Source organism: Phyllobates terribilis, unplaced genomic scaffold, assembly GCF_046119375.1.
Source record: "Phyllobates terribilis strain yellow unplaced genomic scaffold, ASM4611937v1 Scaffold_1__5_contigs__length_1240528914, whole genome shotgun sequence".
Lineage (NCBI taxonomy): Eukaryota > Metazoa > Chordata > Amphibia > Anura > Dendrobatidae > Phyllobates > Phyllobates terribilis.
Window position 1 is genome coordinate 543,696,655 of NW_027362761.1, and position 18,209 is coordinate 543,714,863.

At 40.8% G+C, this 18,209-nt stretch overlaps 1 protein-coding gene across 11 annotated transcripts in view; it reads right to left on the reverse strand.

Annotated features, from left to right (window-relative positions):
* CELF4 (CUGBP Elav-like family member 4) overlaps positions 1–18,209 on the reverse strand; it is a 1,491,885-nt gene that overhangs the window by 216,419 nt on the left and 1,257,257 nt on the right. For 6 of the 11 annotated variants that reach the window (XM_073680445.1, XM_073680444.1, XM_073680440.1 and 3 more), the window contains exons 4-5: positions 14,514–14,642; positions 96–175 (exon numbers count right to left, since the gene is read on the reverse strand). In XM_073680445.1, coding sequence (XP_073536546.1) covers positions 96–175; positions 14,514–14,642 — 209 coding nt within the window. The remainder of the gene's footprint in view (positions 1–95; positions 176–14,513; positions 14,643–18,209) is intronic. The other 5 variants (XM_073680442.1, XM_073680439.1, XM_073680443.1 and 2 more) reach the window with 2 other exon arrangements.

An 18,209-nucleotide genomic window follows, 5' to 3' on the forward strand; every position in this document is an offset into this window, starting at 1 on the left:
AAGAAAGATACAAAGGAAATATTACATAATAGATAGATATTACATCACCATGAATAGCACATAATACATAAAGGCTGCAAGAACTGGCTACTCACCGGCATTGTCTGGCTTCCATGAAGGGCGTTAATGGCTGCCTGTGCTTCCGCATGTGATGAATATTTCACAAATGCACATCCTGCAAATGAAAGGGAAAAGTGTGAATTTGTATGGTGCCACATCATATTCTGAATTCTTTGTAATAAGCAATGGTGAAGGGCTCTCATGTTCCCCTCAGTCGATGTTCACATGTTGCATTTTTGCTGTGTTTCTTTCTGCAGGCAAAACTTGCTCCCTTGGCAGTAAAGAAGTTGCTTACAAAAAAATGTTTTTGATGCTATTTTTATGCATTTTTTGTTTCTTATTATGAATGTAATTTTTCAAAGCACGGTTGCACTTTTGAAGCGTTTTTGCACCCTTCTATCATGCAAAAATTCTGAAAGAAGTGACATACGGCAATTTTCAAAAACAGCAATTTTCCAACTCAGGCAGGAAAAATAAAACAATCATGTGCATGAGATTTCTGAAATCTCATGGCTTTTGCTTGTACTGTAAAAATCAGCTTTTAATTTGCATAAAAAAAGACGCAGAACAAAAATGCGGCAAAAACTCAATGCAATGTGTGAACATAGCCTAAAACATAAATGTAGCTGAGAAAATTATTTCCACAAATTTTTCGAGATAACACAAAATGTACGGTTTTCCATTGGACAACAACTATCACCTAGTCTGGAGATTTCTGATCTCTTAGTTTTTCACATAAGCTACTGTATGTTCACATCATGTTTTGTGATGTCCAGGGTTGGACTGGCCCACCAGAGAACCAGAGAATCCTCCAGTGGGCCTTGGCTTCTCCTTTAGGAGAGTTCATAGTGCAAACCTTGCAGCTCCTATGGGGCTCTTGAGTGGGGGAGAAAGATGGGCCCTCAGAATAAAATCCTCTGGTGGGCCCAATGTTCTTCAGTCTGACGCTGGTGATATCCATTACTTGTACACTGGAAAAGACTTCAGCAGATCGCAAAAGTGTCCATAAAGCCCAACAGAGGCCAAAATAACCCGTAAAAGAAAGAGAATAGAATAGCAGTAGACTACACTTTTCCATTCAATGGTTTTTGAGTGGTATACATTTTTGGGGTTTTGGATACTTTTGAATGCGGTTTGCTATAGTCTCCATTAAAAAAGTGTACATCCGGAGATGTAGCCCAGACCTGAAAATGGTCTGGTACTTCCTATCCAACATCATGGGTCGCCCACAGTACCGCAGGTCCATTACTTGTAAAGATTACATGGTCAATCATATAAGAAATTCCAAAGATGATTGATAGTTGTGAAGAAAAAATCTAATATGGATCTAAAGAAGTTCCCTGGAACTTAGGATAGGACATCAGTGAATGATCAATGATAGTTCAACCTTTTGGTGCCCTACTGATTAACGTAATGTGGGGTCTCCCCAAATAATTTGTCACAATTTCACCCCTCAATGTGTCTGGGATGCAGTTACTGACAGCTCAGCTGTCCAATCTGTGGCGGGGGCGTGCTGAAGCTGTGAGTACTTTGATTGACAGCTCAGTCATCCAGTTTTGTGCAGGGGCGTGCTAAGCTGTCGGTGGTTTGATTGAAAGCTCCGCCGGCCAATCTGAGACTGGGTGGTTCTGGGCTGCCTTCAGGTATTCCCTGTCCCATATGATTGCCTGGCTACTTAGTTGGGCTGCCAGTGCCAGATCTCTGCCAGACGTACATTCAGTTCTGTGTGGTTTGTCACTCAGTGGCTTGTGTTCTGTTATTGGATCTTTTTGCTGCCTGACCTTGGACCTCGTTTTGACCATCCATTTTGCCTGCTCCCTTTGCTCTGATCTGCTATCCTCCTGGCATTCTGACCTCGGACCGTTACCTGACTACGCCTTTGTCTCTTCCCTCTGGTTATGACGTACACTCCTGGATTTTGACCTCGGACTCCTTGACTACCCTGACTCTCGGCTTGTCCGTGAGAAATGGCTCAGCGTCACATAAATGAAGGCAAACTGAAAATATCAGGCACAGCCAACAGTATGGAAATGCTTGTGTAACACTGATGGTGACATGGTCCTCCAGCACCTTCATTGTGATGTTTGAGGGGCGTTCATTAAGGTTGAACCCATTATATAAATCTTGATGGATGACCCTTAAAGACTAACCATCATTTTAATTTTTTTTTTTATAAACAAATAGTACAGAAGAAAATAAGAAACTTTGTATATCTTATAAAAAAATTGCTTCTATCTTGTCCTGATTTTTTTCTTACATCTAATTGCCCTTAAAATGATTTATTAGATTTGAATTAAAACCTGTACCCAAATACAAAAACAATAAAGACAGACAATACACAGTAAAATCCCTGTAAAGGGATTTGAAGAAAGCATGTTGATAATACAGCCCTATCCAATACCAGGCAAAAAAATGGGTACTTACAATACCCCATGATAAGTACTACCTAACCGAGGAGGTTGGCACCCTAAATGATAGACGAATATGGTGCCCACACTCACCAACGTCTCGCCAAAGACCGTCCTATAAGTCCCTGTCACATAGTGACAAAAGATAAATCAATTTCCACAATTAACCTAATATGTCAGCATAAGAGTGGAGGAATAAAAAGGCAGTAAGGGCACTAAAGTCACATAATTAACAAGCAGTTTATCTGTGGTACAGGTTTTAATGCATATTGAATAAGTCATCCTTAAGGGGATTTATATGTAAGAATTATTTTGATGATCCTCATACTACCAAATTTAATGTTAGACAGTTCTTTCTTCTCCTGGACTGATATTTCAATCTCAAAATTTTCAGTTCACAGCTAAAATCTGTCTGCAGTGAATATAAATGTCACTATTACTGGGAAAGGAGATAGCAGTTGGTGGTCATAAAGTTCTATGGAGAACGGTAAATGTCACGTAAATGCCTCTAGCGTTTCCCTTCCATAGAATCTTTTAAGCATCAACTGTCAGCTCCTATCTCATTAATGGTGAACTCTTTATTCACTAAAGACACATTTTAGAGGTTCTACCAATTGACGTAAGAGTGAAAGATCAGTCCAGGAGGAGAGAAAAGCAGTTTTCTCTGATAAGATATATTTCAAAATTGCTTATTTCCATGTGTGCTATTGTTTTATGAAATAGTTACTATTTAAAGAAGTTGTCTGGGACTAAGATATATCGATGATCTATTTTTAGGAGTGGTCATAATGTCAGATCAGGAGGGCTTTAGACAATTGGCACCTTCATCACTCAGCTGATATCTGGAGCCTGGGCCAGAAGAAGTTCACAGTGTGTGAAGAGCACAGCTTTGTTTACTGTGTAGTGGTGGTTCCTGGGTACTGCAGCTCATTTTCCATTGAAGTGAGTGTGATCTGAGCTGCAGTACTTGAGAACAGCCACGACACAAGACAGTGTACAGAGTTGTGCTGGTCCAGCTCCATACACAGTGAGCTTCAGTTGGCCACAGCTCCGTGTACCAGCTCTTTTAAGGTAATCAATATATTAGTTAAAAAAAGCCCTTTAAAGGGAATCTGTCAGCAAGTTTTTGCTATTCAATCTGAGGACACCATGTGGTAGTGGCTGAGACACAGATTTCAATGATGCGTCACATATTAGGCTGTGTGCTGTTGTTTCCATACAATGAATGTTTTATCTCCAGGCAATTGTCACTGTCCAGATTAGCTGCTTCATGCCAATTAGTCCGACCACGCCCCCTCTGATAAGCCGCCCACTGTCAATAGACAATGTACACAGAAAGCTGTGGTGTGGGCGGGGTTAGCTTTCTGAGCTCTGCTTCATGCCACACCTAAAACTCTGATTGTGCCACAAACCACTGCACTTAGTAAATTAAGTGATACATCACTACAATCAGGGTCTCTTTTCCTACATCATGCTGCTCTCAGATAAGGGAGCAATAACCTGCTGACAGATTCCCTTTAAAGCTTGAAGAATATTTTTCAAGCAATTGAGCAAGACCCACCCAACACAAATGTATATTTTATTGCAGGTAGCCTCCATATATAATACATTATTGGTTTTTTTTGTTAGATTTCATGTGTTTCCTAACGAGGCATAACCTTGCTCCTCAGATCACACTGTCTGAATATTAAAAGTAAGTGGAGCCTGCATTAATGATTGTCCTTGATTCAGCCAGACAAAACTAACCATTACTCAATGCACGAGCTCCACTTACAGGTTATCTTCTTGGATTTAAGGGTGAAATCTTTATTATTAATATTTATATACTCGTCTTCCATCTCTTTTTATGGCTACTCATTTGCATGCTGTGATTTAGAGAAGAAGATATGGATATAGCAATTAAAATGTATCGATCAGCAGACACCGTGACCTTTCCAAGAATCAGTAAATATCTGTCTAGGAAACTACATTCCCAGTAATTAAAATGATTAAAAAGAGCCCATGAAAGGTTTATTTAGAGGAAACTGCAGAAGGATCAATAATGCTGGAACAGGAAGTGTACCCCGGAAATGGCGGCATATTATTATAAGATCAGGGCGTCCTTTTATCAGAGCAATAGAGCCACTCATCTCTCAAACTCCTCAAGTGCGTCCTGGTCATTAAAAATGGTCCTGTCAAAATTTCCATTTTCTCTCAATATTACCGTGGTGTGATGTTATCCTCCTCTTAAAAGTATTCTCATACATTTACTATTCTCTCTACCCTATTAGTATACACCAAAACACTGCTTCAAAAAGTGCAGAGGCTGCAGTAATCACAGAACTTTAAAAATTTCTCCTAAAGTCATTTTCTGCTAGGGTATTCAAGCTTTAGGGTTTTCTGCATTATCTATCTATCTATCTATCTATCTATCTATCTATCTATCTATCTATCTATCTATCTATCTATCTATTTATCTATCTATCTATCTCACAGTTGTTATGACTATTTTTATTTCTATTGGTTAGTGCAGGTGATAATAGCAGGGAGAAAGTAAAGGGCTATCACCATTTTTATTTCTATTGGTTAGTGCAGGTGATAATAGCAGGGAGAAAGTAAAGGGCTATCACCATTTTTATTTCTATTGGTTAGTGCAGGTGATAATAGCAGGGAGAAAGTAAAGGGCTACAGTAATTCAAATCTCCTACACTGTCCGATATAGAAATAGAGGGTGCATCCTACAAGTGAATGGAGCTAATAAATAGCAGATAGAACTGGAGTAAGATTTGTGATGAGCTGCAAGTAGACTCATGCCACTTGTCTGAATAAAGCATGACCCCTCATCAACATTGGCGTGAAAATCGCAGCTCTTGATGAATCAGGACACTTAAAAATGGCACGGTAATTAAAAAAAACATATTTACAAAGTTTTAACTATATTTTTCAACATCATCTATATAAAATGAAAAACCCTTTAAATCTGTTATTAATGTTCCTATCAGACGGTATATTTTCTTTACCTTAGGTTAGATATTCCTTTTTGGATGCTAAATTCATAATTCTTTGCATATTATCTAAAAACAGTCCTGTCTATTTGTGACTAATGTCAGAATATGAACATCTTGTCGTAATTAGAGCTTGCTATGGTAAGTGTTATTATAGGTATGATTCATGCTTCACTAAGCCCATGGGCATCTGAGACAAAAATAGTGAGTATTATCTGGGACTAGAAATACAGCAGAGCTGGGTCATAATATAAAGGACAGGAAAAATCTTGAAGCTAAGAGCTAGCTAATCACACTCATAAGAGCCTCTCTTTCCTGCAGTAGTCACAGCGGTCCTACTCTCACTTCCCCAGTATTCACAAAAGTAATACTCTCACTTCCCCAGTAGTCACAGCGGTCCTACTCTCACTTCCCCAGTATTCACAAAAGTAATACTCTCACTTCCCCAGTAGTCACAGCGGTCCTACTCTCACTTCCCCAGTATTCGCAAAAGTAATACTCTCACTTCCCCAGTAGTCACAGCGGTCCTACTCTCACTTCCCCAGTATTCACAAAGTAATACTCTCACTTCCCCAGTAGTCACAGCAGTCCTACTCTCACTTCCCCAGTATTCGCAAAAGTAATACTCTCACTTCCCCAGTATTCGCAAAAGTAATACTCTCACTTCCCCAGTAGTCACAGTAGTCCTACTCTCACTTCCCCAGTATTCGCAAAAGTAATACTCTCACTTCCCCAGTAGTCACAGCAGTCCTACTCTCACTTCCCCAGTATTCGCAAAAGTAATACTCTCACTTCCCCAGTAGTCACAGCAGTCCTACTCTCACTTCCCCAGTATTCACAAAAGTAATACTCTCACTTCCCCAGTAGTCACAGCAGTCCTACTCTCACTTCCCCAGTATTCGCAAAAGTAATACTCTCACTTCCCCAGTATTCGCAAAAGTATTACTCTCACTTGCCCAGTAGTCACAGTAGTCCTACTCTCACTTCCCCAGTATTCGCAAAAGTAATACTCTCACTTCCCCAGTAGTCACAGCAGTCCTACTCTCACTTCCCCAGTATTCGAAAAAGTAATACTCTCACTTCCCCAGTAGTCACAGCAGTCCTACTCTCACTTCCCCAGTATTCACAAAAGTAATACTCTCACTTCCCCAGTAGTCACAGCAGTCCTACTCTCACTTCCCCAGTATTCGCAAAAGTAATACTCTCACTTCCCCAGTAGTCACAGCGGTCCTACTCTCACTTCCCCAGTATTCGCAAAAGTAATACTCTCACTTCCCCAGTATTCGCAAAAGTATTACTCTCACTTCCCCAGTAGTCACAGTAGTCCTACTCTCACTTCCCCAGTATTCGCAAAAGTAATACTCTCACTTCCCCAGTAGTCACAGCAGTCCTACTCTCACTTCCCCAGTATTCACAAAAGTAATACTCTCACTTCCCCAGTAGTCACAGCAGTCCTACTCTCACTTCCCCAGTATTCGCAAAAGTAATACTCTCACTTCCCCAGTATTCGCAAAAGTAATACTCTCACTTCCCCAGTAGTCACAGCGGTCCTACTCTCATTTCCCCAGTATTCGCAAAAGTAATACTCTCACTTCCCCAGTATTCGCAAAAGTAATACTCTCACTTCCCCAGTAGTCACAGTGGTCCTACTCTCACTTCCCCAGTATTCGCAAAAGTAATACTCTCACTTCCCCAGTAGTCACAGTAGTCCTACTCTCACTTCCCCAGTATTCGCAAAAGTAATACTCTCACTTCCCCAGTAGTCACAGCGGTCCTACTCTCACTTCCCCAGTATTCACAAAAGTAATACTCTCACTTACCCAGTAGTCACAGTAGTCCTACTCTCACTTCCCCAGTATTCACAAAAGTAATACTCTCACTTCCGAAGTAGTCACAGCAGTCCTACTCTCACTTCCCCAGTATTTGCAAAAGTAATACTCTCACTTCCCCAGTATTCGCAAAAGTAATACTCTCACTTCCCCAGTAGTCACAGTGGTCCTACTCTCACTTCCCCAGTATTCGCAAAAGTAATACTCTCACTTCCCCCGTAGTCACAGTGGTCCTACTCTCACTTCCACAGTATTCACAAAAGTAATACTCTCACTTCCCCAGTAGTCACAGCAGTCCTACTCTCACTTCCCCAGTATTCACAAAAGTAATACTCTCACTTCCCCAGTATTCGCAAAAGTAATACTCTCACTTCCCCAGTAGTCACAGCGGTCCTACTCTGACTTCCCCAGTATTCACAAAAGTAATACTCTCACTTCCCCAGTAGTCACAGTAGTCCTACTCTCACTTCCCCAGTATTCGCAAAAGTAATACTCTCACTTCCCCAGTAGTCACAGCGGTCCTACTCTCACTTCCCCAGTATTCACAAAAGTAATACTCTCACTTCCCCAGTAGTCACAGCAGTCCTACTCTCACTTCCCCAGTATTCGCAAAAGTAATACTCTCACTTCCCCAGTATTCACAAAAGTAATACTCTCACTTCCCTAGTAGTCACAGCGGTCCTACTCTCACTTCCCCAGTATTCGCAAAAGTAATACTCTCACTTCTCCAGTATTCGCAAAAGTAATACTCTCACTTCCCCAGTAGTCACAGCGGTCCTCCTCTCACTTCCCCAGTATTTGCAAAAGTAATACTCTCACTTCCCCAGTATTCGCAAAAGTAATACTCTCACTTCCCCAGTAGTCACAGTGGTCCTGCTCTCACTTCCCCAGTATTCGCAAAAGTAATACTCTCAGTTCCCCAGTATTCACAAAGTAATACTCTCACTTACCCAGTAGTCACAGTAGTCCTACTCTCACTTCCCCAGTATTCACAAAAGTAATACTCTCACTTCCCCAGTAGTCACAGCAGTCCTACTCTCACTTCCCCAGTATTCGCAAAAGTAATACTCTCACTTCCCCAGTAGTCACAGTGGTCCTACTCTCACTTCCCCAGTATTCGCAAAAGTAATACTCTCCCTTCCCCAGTAGTCACAGTGGTCCTACTCTCACTTCCCCAGTATTCACAAAAGTAATACTCTCACTTCCACAATAGTCACAGCAGTCCTACTCTCACTTCCCCAGTATTCGCAAAAGTAATACTCTCCCTTCCCCAGTAGTCACAGCGGTCCTACTCTCCCTTCCCCAGTATTCACAAAAGTAATACTCTCACTTCCCCAGTAGTCACAGCAGTCCTACTCTCACTTCCCCAGTATTCACAAAAGTAATATTCTCACTTCCCCAGTAGACACATCAGTACTACTCTCACTTTCCCAGAAGTCACAGCAGTCTCACTTTTACTTCCTCAGTATTCACAGCCGTACTACTCTCACATCACCAATAGTCACAAAAGTAATACTCTCACTGCCTCAGAAGTCACAACAGTACTACAATCACTTCCCTAGTAGTCACAGCAGTCCTACTCTCATTTCCCCTGTAGTGACAGAAATACTACTCTCACTTTCCCTGTAGTCACAAAAGTAATACTCTTACTTCCACAGTAGTCACAGCAATATTACTCTCACCTACTCAGTAGTCACATCAGTACTACTCTCACTTCCCCAGTTGTCACAGCAGTCTCACTTTTACTTTCCCAGTATTCACAGCAGTACTACTCTCACTTCGCCAATAGTCACAGCAGTACTACTCTCACTTCCCCAGTAGTCACAGCAGTACTACTCTCATTTCCCCAGTAGTCATTGCAGTGCTACTCTCACTTCCCCAGTAGTCACAGCAGTATTAATCTCACTTCCCCACTAGTCACAGCAGTATTACTCTTACTTCCCCAGTAGTCACAGCAGTATTACTCTCACTTTCCCAGTAGTCACAGCAGTACGAACTCTCACTTCCCCTGTAGTCACAGCAGTACTACTCTCACTTCCCCAGTAGTCACATCAGTACTACTCTCACTTCCCCAGTAGGCATTGCAGTGCTACTCTCACTTCTCCAGTAGTCACAGCAGTATTAATCTCACTTCCCCAGTAGTCACAGCAGTATTACTCTTACTTCCCCAGTAGTCACAGCAGTATTACTCTCACTTTCCCAGTAGTCACAGCAGTACAAACTCTCACTTCCCCAGCAGTCACAGCAGTACTACTTTCACTTCCCCAGTAGTCACAGCAGTACTACTCTCACTTCCCCCAGTAGTCATTGCAGTACTACTGTCACTTCCCCAGTAGTCACAGAAGTATTACCCTTACTTCCCCAGTAGTCACAGCAGTATTACTCTCACTTTCCCAGTAGTCACAGCAGTACGAACTCTCACTTCCCCAGTAGTCACAGCAGTACTACTCTCACTTCCCCAGTAGTCACAGCAGTACTACTCTCCCTTCCCCAGTAGGCATTGCAGTGCTACTCTCACTTCCCCAGTAGTCACAGCAGTATTAATCTCACTTCCCCAGTAGTCACAGGAGTATTACTCTTACTTCCCCAGTAGTCACAGCAGTATTACTCTCACTTTCCCAGTAGTCACAGCAGTACAAACTCTCACTTCCCCAGTAGTCACAGCAGTACTACTCTCACTTCCCCAGTAGTCACAGCAGTACTACTCTCACTTCCCCAGTAGTCATTGCAGTACTACTGTCCTGTCATTTCCCCAGTAGTCACAGCAGTATTACTCTCACTTCTCAAGTAGTCACAGCAGTATTACTCTCAATTTCCCAGTAGTGACAGCAGTATTAATCTCACTTCCCCAGTAGTCACAGCAGTATTACTCTCACTTTCCCAGTAGTCACAGCAGTACAAACTCTCACTTCCCCAGTAGTCACAGCAGTATTACTCTCATTTCAATTAATGGCAGAGCCATCCCAACCTCAGCAGGTAGTCGCAGTAGGATTACCCCAATTTTTCTACAGCAATATGCCTTCTATCTTCATCATATACTCAACTTTATCTAATGCAGTCCCTGTGCTGGCAGGAAGCTACACATGAGAAGCAGCTGTAGTTTGTATGCTCCTGTGCTGATGACTAGAGATTTGTATTTTCTGCCTGTTAGGAGCAGACTGTGACCTATTCTGCTGGAAAAAAATGGTGCCCGATGATGCCATCCTTTTAGCGTTGGCTAATGGCTACCAAATGTAAGAAAATCAACAAGCAAACAGATCTTCTTATTACCAAGATAATTTAAATTTAAGAGGGTGTTGTTTGATGAGTCAACAATAAATAGTTCTTAAATGGGTTGTTTGGTGAACAAGTTATTATCACCAATCCACAGAATAGCTAATACCTTGCAGATCAGTTGGGGTCTGACCACTTGGACCCGCACCGATTGGTAGATCGGGGAATTTTTATCCCTATGGTGAATTTTTATCCACAGTGCAAAACAGAATGGCAGTGCAAACATCAGACTGCTGCTCCATTCATTCTCTATGGGGCTGCTGGAAAAAGACGAGCGCAGTGCTCAGCAGCCCCATAGGGAATTAATGGAGCGCAGGTCTCACATTTCATTCTACCGGTAATAAAATGCCCAGATCTGCCTATCGGTGTGAGTACGAGTTATCGGACCACCACCTATCGACAAGTTATCCTGTGGATAGATAATGACTTCTTTTCATTGGTCAACCCCTTTAAGTATAATTACCCCATAAATAGTAATTCATACCTATGTGCCCACTATTACTTTTCCATGCATTTAGATAAGAGCTCCAGTTTCTTATGATACAAATTCAATGCAATGTTGAAACATGCTTGCAAAAATATTCAACAGGCTGCAATTCACAGCATAACCATTGGGTGGCCACATAGAAACACATACAGTGGTGGCCAAAAGTATTGGCACCCCTGCAATTCTGTCAGATAATACTTCGTTTCTTCGTGAAAATGATTGCAATCACAAATTCTTTGGTATTATTCTCTTCATTTAATTTGTCTTCAATGAAAAAACGCAAAAAGAATTGTCCTAAAGCCAAATTGGCTATAATTCCACACCAAACCTAAAAAAGGGGGTGGACAAAAGTATTGGCACTGTTTGAAAAATCATGTGATGCTTCTCTAATTCGTGCAATTAACAGCACCTGTAACTTACCTGTGGCACCTAACAGGTGTTGGCAATAACTAAATCACACTTGCAGCCAGTTAACATGGATTAAAGTTGACTCAACCTCTGTCCTGTGTCCTTGTGTGTACCACATTGAGCATGGAGAAAAGAAAGAAGACCAAAGAACTGTCTGAGGACTTGAGAAACCAAATTGTGAGGAAGCATGAGCAATCTCAAGGCTACAAGTCCATCTCCAAAGACCTGAATGTTCCTGTGTCTTCCGTGCGCAGTGTCATCAAGAAGTTTAAAGCCCATGGCACTGTGGCTAACCTCCCTAGATGTGGACGGAAAAGAAAAATTGACGAGAGATTTCAACGCAAGATTGTGCGGATGGTGGATAAAGAACCTCGACTAACATCCAAACAAGTTCAAGCTGCCCTGCAGTCCAAGGGTACAACAGTTTCAACCCATACTATCCATCGGCATCTGAATGAAAAGGGACTGTATGGTAGGATACCCAGGAAGACCCCACTTCTTACCCCGAGACATAAAAAAGCCAGGTTGGAGCTTGCCAAAACTTATCTGAGAAAGCCTAAAACGTTTTGGAAGAATGTTCTCTGGTCAGATGAGACAAAAGTAGAGCTTTTTGTGAAAAAGCATCAACATAGAGTGTACAGGAAAAAAAGAGGCATTCAAAGATAAGAACACGGTCCCTACAGTCAAACATGGCGGAGGTTCCCTGATGTTTTGGGGTTGCTTTGCTGCCTCTGGCACTGGACTGCTTGACCGTGTGCATGGCATTATGAAGTCTGAAGACTGCCAACAAATGTTGCAGCATAATGTAGGGCCCAGTGTGTGAAAGCTGGGTCTCCCTCAGAGGTCATGGATCTTCCAGCAGGACAATGACCCAAAACACACTTCCAAAAGCACTATAAAATGGTTTGAGAGAAAGCACTGGAGACTTCTAAGGTGGCCAGCAATGAGTCCAGACCTGAATCCCATAGAACACCTGTGGAGAGATCTCAAAATGGCAGTTTGGAGAAGGCACCCTTCAAATATCAGGGACCTGGAGCAGTTTGCCAAAGAAGAATGGTCTACAATTCCAGCAGAGCATTGTAAGAAACTCATTGATGGTTACCGGAAGCGGTTGTTTGCAGTTATTTTGGCTAAAGGTTGTGCAACCAAGTATTAGGCTGAGGGTGCCAATATTTTGTCTGGCCCATTTTTGGAGTTTTGTGTGAAATGATCATTGATTTGATTTTTGCTTCATTCTCTTTTGTGTTTTTTCCTTGCAAGCAAATTAAATGAAGATAATAAGACCAAAGAATTTGTGATTGCAATCATTTTCAGGAAGAAACTGAGTATTATCTGACAGAATAGCAGGGGTGCCAATACTTTTGGCGACCACTGTATAGCATTAACTTCTCCTGACAGAGTATAGAAAAATTATGTTTTTTTTTTTTCCAAAGCCGGTTATGTCATGCTGTTCATCTTCGAATATATCGAGCCAACAAGCAAAAGAACACAATTGTATTTTAGTTTCCTGTGACGATGGCTTTTGAGAAAAAAAAGGGGATAGGGATGGACTGCGCTCATACCCACATTTTTTGTATTTATCATTTTTAATTTTGGCAGGACCAGTTCTATTTAATCTATATTCATTAATCAATGGAGATTTTTCTATAGTCTGGAGGTGGTGTGAAGAACCATTTTGAATGCCTAGTGAGGGCCCCTCATCTTGCTGTGAGGTGCTCCTTAAAGATGGTGGTTTTTCTATTAGAAAGGACCATTGGACAGTTTGAATATAAAGTCTTTGTCAAGATCCATATTTATAATGGTACTTAAACCCTCATTAGATGTGATTTATCTGGTGCTCCCTGACTGTCCATGAACACTTCAGGATGTGATTCATTCACTGAAATAGAATAGTCGGTGGGCGTTGTGTTTTTCTATCTAATTTCCACAGCTTGATGAAACCATCAAAGCTTACAAGATATATAGCCGAACATTGGATGCACCCCAAATATGAATATATATCATCTCTATGTTTTCCAGGCTTTAAAGGGAACCTATCACCAATAGGGATGAGCAGACCCGTGTAAGTTCAGGCTCTGGTACTCGACCCCAACTTTAGATCAAAGTCCGGTTCTAGTGCGAGAACTGTACCCGAACTTGAACCTGAACCCCATTGAAAACAAAGGGGGATGCGAACTTTGGAACTTGAAACATTAGATCGGAATTCTGGGAAAAGTCCTGGTTCGGAGATTAGCACCAGACACTGAGTGTCCGGTACAAACCCCAAACTTTTAAGTTTGGGTTCACTCATCTCTAGTCACCAGATTTTTCCCTTATAAAGTAGAGCCAACACCTGTAATTCGAGAATGCTGTATATATGTCCCCAATGCGCTCTGCATAACACAAAAAATAGCCTTTATTATACACACCTATGGCGTGGTCCAGGTCCGATGGGTGTCTCTGGTCTTGATCTGGTGCCTCCTCTCTTCTTGTGACTGCCATCCTCATTGCTTCATGTGGATGATGCATCCTACGTCATCCACACAGTGTCCCCCATCGCTCCTCTCTGCCCTGTAAAGTGCTGTAGTGCACGTGCGTCGGCGCTCTTTGCCCTTTCCCTGGGCATGAACATTTCAGCACTTTACTCTGCCCTCAGCAGGGCAGAAAGAAGTGCGCCTGTGCAGGGGCGTGATGGGGGACACTATGTGGAAGACGTAGGATGTGTCATCCACATGAAGGAAGGAAGGAGGATGGCGATTGTAGGAAGAGATGAGATGCTGGATCAAGACCGGCGACTCCCATTGAACCAGACCGCCCCGTAGGGGAGTATAATAAAAGCTATTTTTTGTGTTATGCAGAGCACATTGGGGGCAGAGATATAGCTTTCTAGAGGGCGGACAGGTGCTGGCCCTACTTTATATGGAGAAAACCTGGTGATCTTCCCTTTAAGGACTCTTTACATGAGCAGAAAATACTAATCTCTTGCCAACATGTGTATCTGTCAGAAGGACGGTCAACTGAGGTGTAATACAGAATTCTACCAAAAGATAGTAATGAAGTAGAAACCGAGCTGCATCGATTCTACCTTTGCTGTTCCCATCTGGTCCTCGAAGGATTGTACATTCTTCAATGTTCCCAAAGGCTTCAAATAGTCGGCGGACATCATCCTCTGACTGCTGTTTATTCAGCATACCCACAAAAAGTTTTCTGTCTTCTGGAACAAAATTAAGAGATGCTTACCATATTTTACAAGAACCGCTGACAAAGCAACATGCATTCAAAATAGAAAGAAGGACAGATACGTACATAGATGGATAGATAGATAGATAGATAGATAGATAATGAAGGAATGGATAGATACATTCTAGAGATGAGCAAATCTTATGAGTTTCGAATTTGCCAGGTTCATCAAATTTTTCCAGGAAATTCAATTTGCGCAGGATTGATTTTGCCATAAAAAAAAAAGGATTCCAAAGCCTCAATTGCCGTGAAAAAATATGCACGACACAGTGACTCTCCTAGAACAGTAGCTATGGGACCAGATATAGGGTTAAATCCGGATAACAATAGTGGTCAAATAAGTAATATTGTACACCAGGAATGGTTGGGTGAAACATAACACCCAACACCCATACATGTTTGGGATCTCAGCTGCTGCAGTACCTCGGATTGGAAAATCCGATGTGATAGGACATTATTAGTAGAAGACGGGTATCCTGCACTGCTGCAGTAAATCCGATGAAAAATTCAAACAACCATATGGAGTAGAATTGTGATTTATTTTCAACGCGTTTCGCAGTAATCCAGCTTCTTCTTCATGATAAACCATAAAGATCTATGCACTTTTTTTTACTGAAGAAGGAGTTGGGTTACTTCGAAATGTGTTGAAAATAAACCTATGATTGTTTGAATTCTTCATCGGATTTACACCAGCAGCGCAGGATACCTGTCTTCCACTAATAATCTACAGTGACTCTCCTATCTCTCTCTCCGTATCAATTAAATCTATATTTAGTTAAACAGCATACAAACTATCTGTAGAATTTGTTCAGTGGATTATGGCTTTCTTTTCCTATCTCTATGGCTAAGTTTTGAGCTGTAACATCCTCTTACTATCTAGATTCACCATAAAATGGCAGCTGCATTTCTTGCCTTGGCTTTTATCCAGACTATGATAGTTCCTCCTGATTGGCTTTAATATACCATGTGAATATAATAGCTGGAAGAAATTATGGGAATGTGAGCTTTCTCTGGCTGATGCAATCTTCCGCAATGTGTAAAATGATGCCGGACAATTTTTAGGTGATTTGCACAAAGCTGGCTCAATAAACTCCTAAATATTTGACACAAATTCGATTCACATCAAATAGATTATCTCATCTCAAATAGATAGAGTGGTATAAGAGAAATAATCACGATAGATAGATGCAAAGATAGATATTTAAAAAGATAGGAAATTAGATAGATGAATATATATATATGATGGAAGAAAGGAACGTAAGAGATAGAAAGAAAGAACGAAAGAAAGAAGACAAAACAAATAAAGAATAGATAGATAAATCGATAGATATAGATATGAGATAGATAGATAGATAGATAGATAGATAGATAGATAGATAGATAGATAATAAATCAGCATGATGGCAGAGAAAAAGAAACAAGAAAAAAAGAAGGAAATAAAGTAAGAAAGTAAAAAGTAAGGAAGAAAGGGGATAAATAAACTAGATAGATATAACAGAGATATATAGATAGATAGATAGATAGATAGACAGATAGATAGATAGATAGATAGATAGATAGATAGACAGATAGATAGATAGATAGATAGATAGACAGACAGATAGATAGATAGATAGATAGATAGATAGATAGATAGATAGGTAGATACATAGATAGATTGATATAGAAGTATAGATGATAGATATAGAAGGATAGATAATAGATAGATAATAGATAGATGGATGGATAGATAGATATAGAAGGATAGATAATAGATAGATAGATAATAGATAGATGGATGGATAGACAGATAATAGATAGATAGATAATAGATAGATAATAGATAGATAGATAATAGATAGATAATAGATAGATATAGAAGGATAGATAATAGATAGATGGATGGATAGATAGATATAGAAGGATAGATAATAGATAGATAGATAATAGATAGATGGATGGATAGATAGATATAGAAGGATAGATAATAGATAGATAATAGATAGATGGATGGATAGATAGATATAGAAGGATAGATAATAGATAGATAAGAACATTTTGACAGGACAATTTGTTAATATAAGTAATGTAGTTACTTTGTGCAGCTGATCAAAGTAAAAAAAAGAGTTTTACTAAGTAAATTGAGTAAGCAAGTAAAAAGCACAGATGCCCAGTCTTCTGACAAAATTCAGAGGCTCAATGCTAAGCAGCCAGGAATGTCCCAACCTCCACCCAAGAGTGGAGACCAGTAGTGAGACCTCCAGATGATCCTTCTATGAGAATGTTAGTTCCCAGCACAGAGTAGGCAATGTCCTGAAGATGGAGAGATAATGAACTCATATGTAATTAGCTAAAGTGAATCAAAATCTCAGAGCAGGCAGCAGTCATGTATTGTAGGCACGGACGGGACAGGATGTGTCCCTCCGAACTATAGAAGCTCCAAGACAAAACTTACTCCAAACCTTTCTCACTAATCTCCAAGAGCAAGGACCTCATAAAATGCAGCAGAGGCCTACAGGTAGACATAGATCACCCCATATGATGATTTCCTAGACTGATGGTTAGGAGCGACAGATGAAAGTTGTGTCATATTCCAAAAATCAGCCCTGGATGATGATGGCTACTGATGTACATGGCTCGTAGACTTTCCTCGAGACACAACTGGGATATCTAAAAAGTTGACAGCAGTCTTAGCCAACAGTTTTAGTTAAGTTCCCTGCAAGAATGACATCATACACATCAACGTGAACTCTGCAGCCAATCACTGACCTCAGTGATCATGTTCCATACATGCTAGCATCACTGCTATGGCCAGTGATCAGTTGTAGCGGTCGCACGGATGTACGTGATGTCATCATTCTAGGGAAGTAGAAAAATGATTTTGAGAACCACTGCAGTTTCAGCACTGGAGTGGATGGGATTGGAGATGTGAGTATTGTTTTGTTTTTTAACTTTTTAAATCCTGAACAAACCCCTTTTAAGATGAAAATATAAGGGTCCATATCCGAATATAGATCATTATGTCAACTTCCACTGTCTTATACATGACCAATAACGGAAAGATGTCTCCTATTTTCAGCTTATTTCACTCTTATCTAATATGCCAAAAACTACATTTAGATCGATTACTTGACATTCCTGGGACCTAGTGCAAAATCTATATTATTGCTCCTAACAATCACATGCTATTCATATATGTCCTTCTGTACTCTCCTGAGTGGCTCAACATTTCTTAACTTGAGTAGGGTGAGATGACCAGCTTTGTAAAAAAAAATTTGTTTTGTGATATTCTGTTAGGAGATGTTTATGCTACATGTGTCTATATATCACCACCCAGTCGCTGTCATTTCAATTATAGTGTGTTGAAGGTTTTTGAAATAATGTAGTGTGAAATTGGAAGTTTAAGGGTGCTTTCACAATGCACTTTGTCCCATGTTCAGTGGTCTCGTCGGGGCTTACATCTGAACCAACAGCAAAATGGGATTTGGGTGTATGCGCCAACGGGGCCATTGACTATAATGGTGCTGACGGAGTCAACATGTGCTCTGACGATCATCATTTT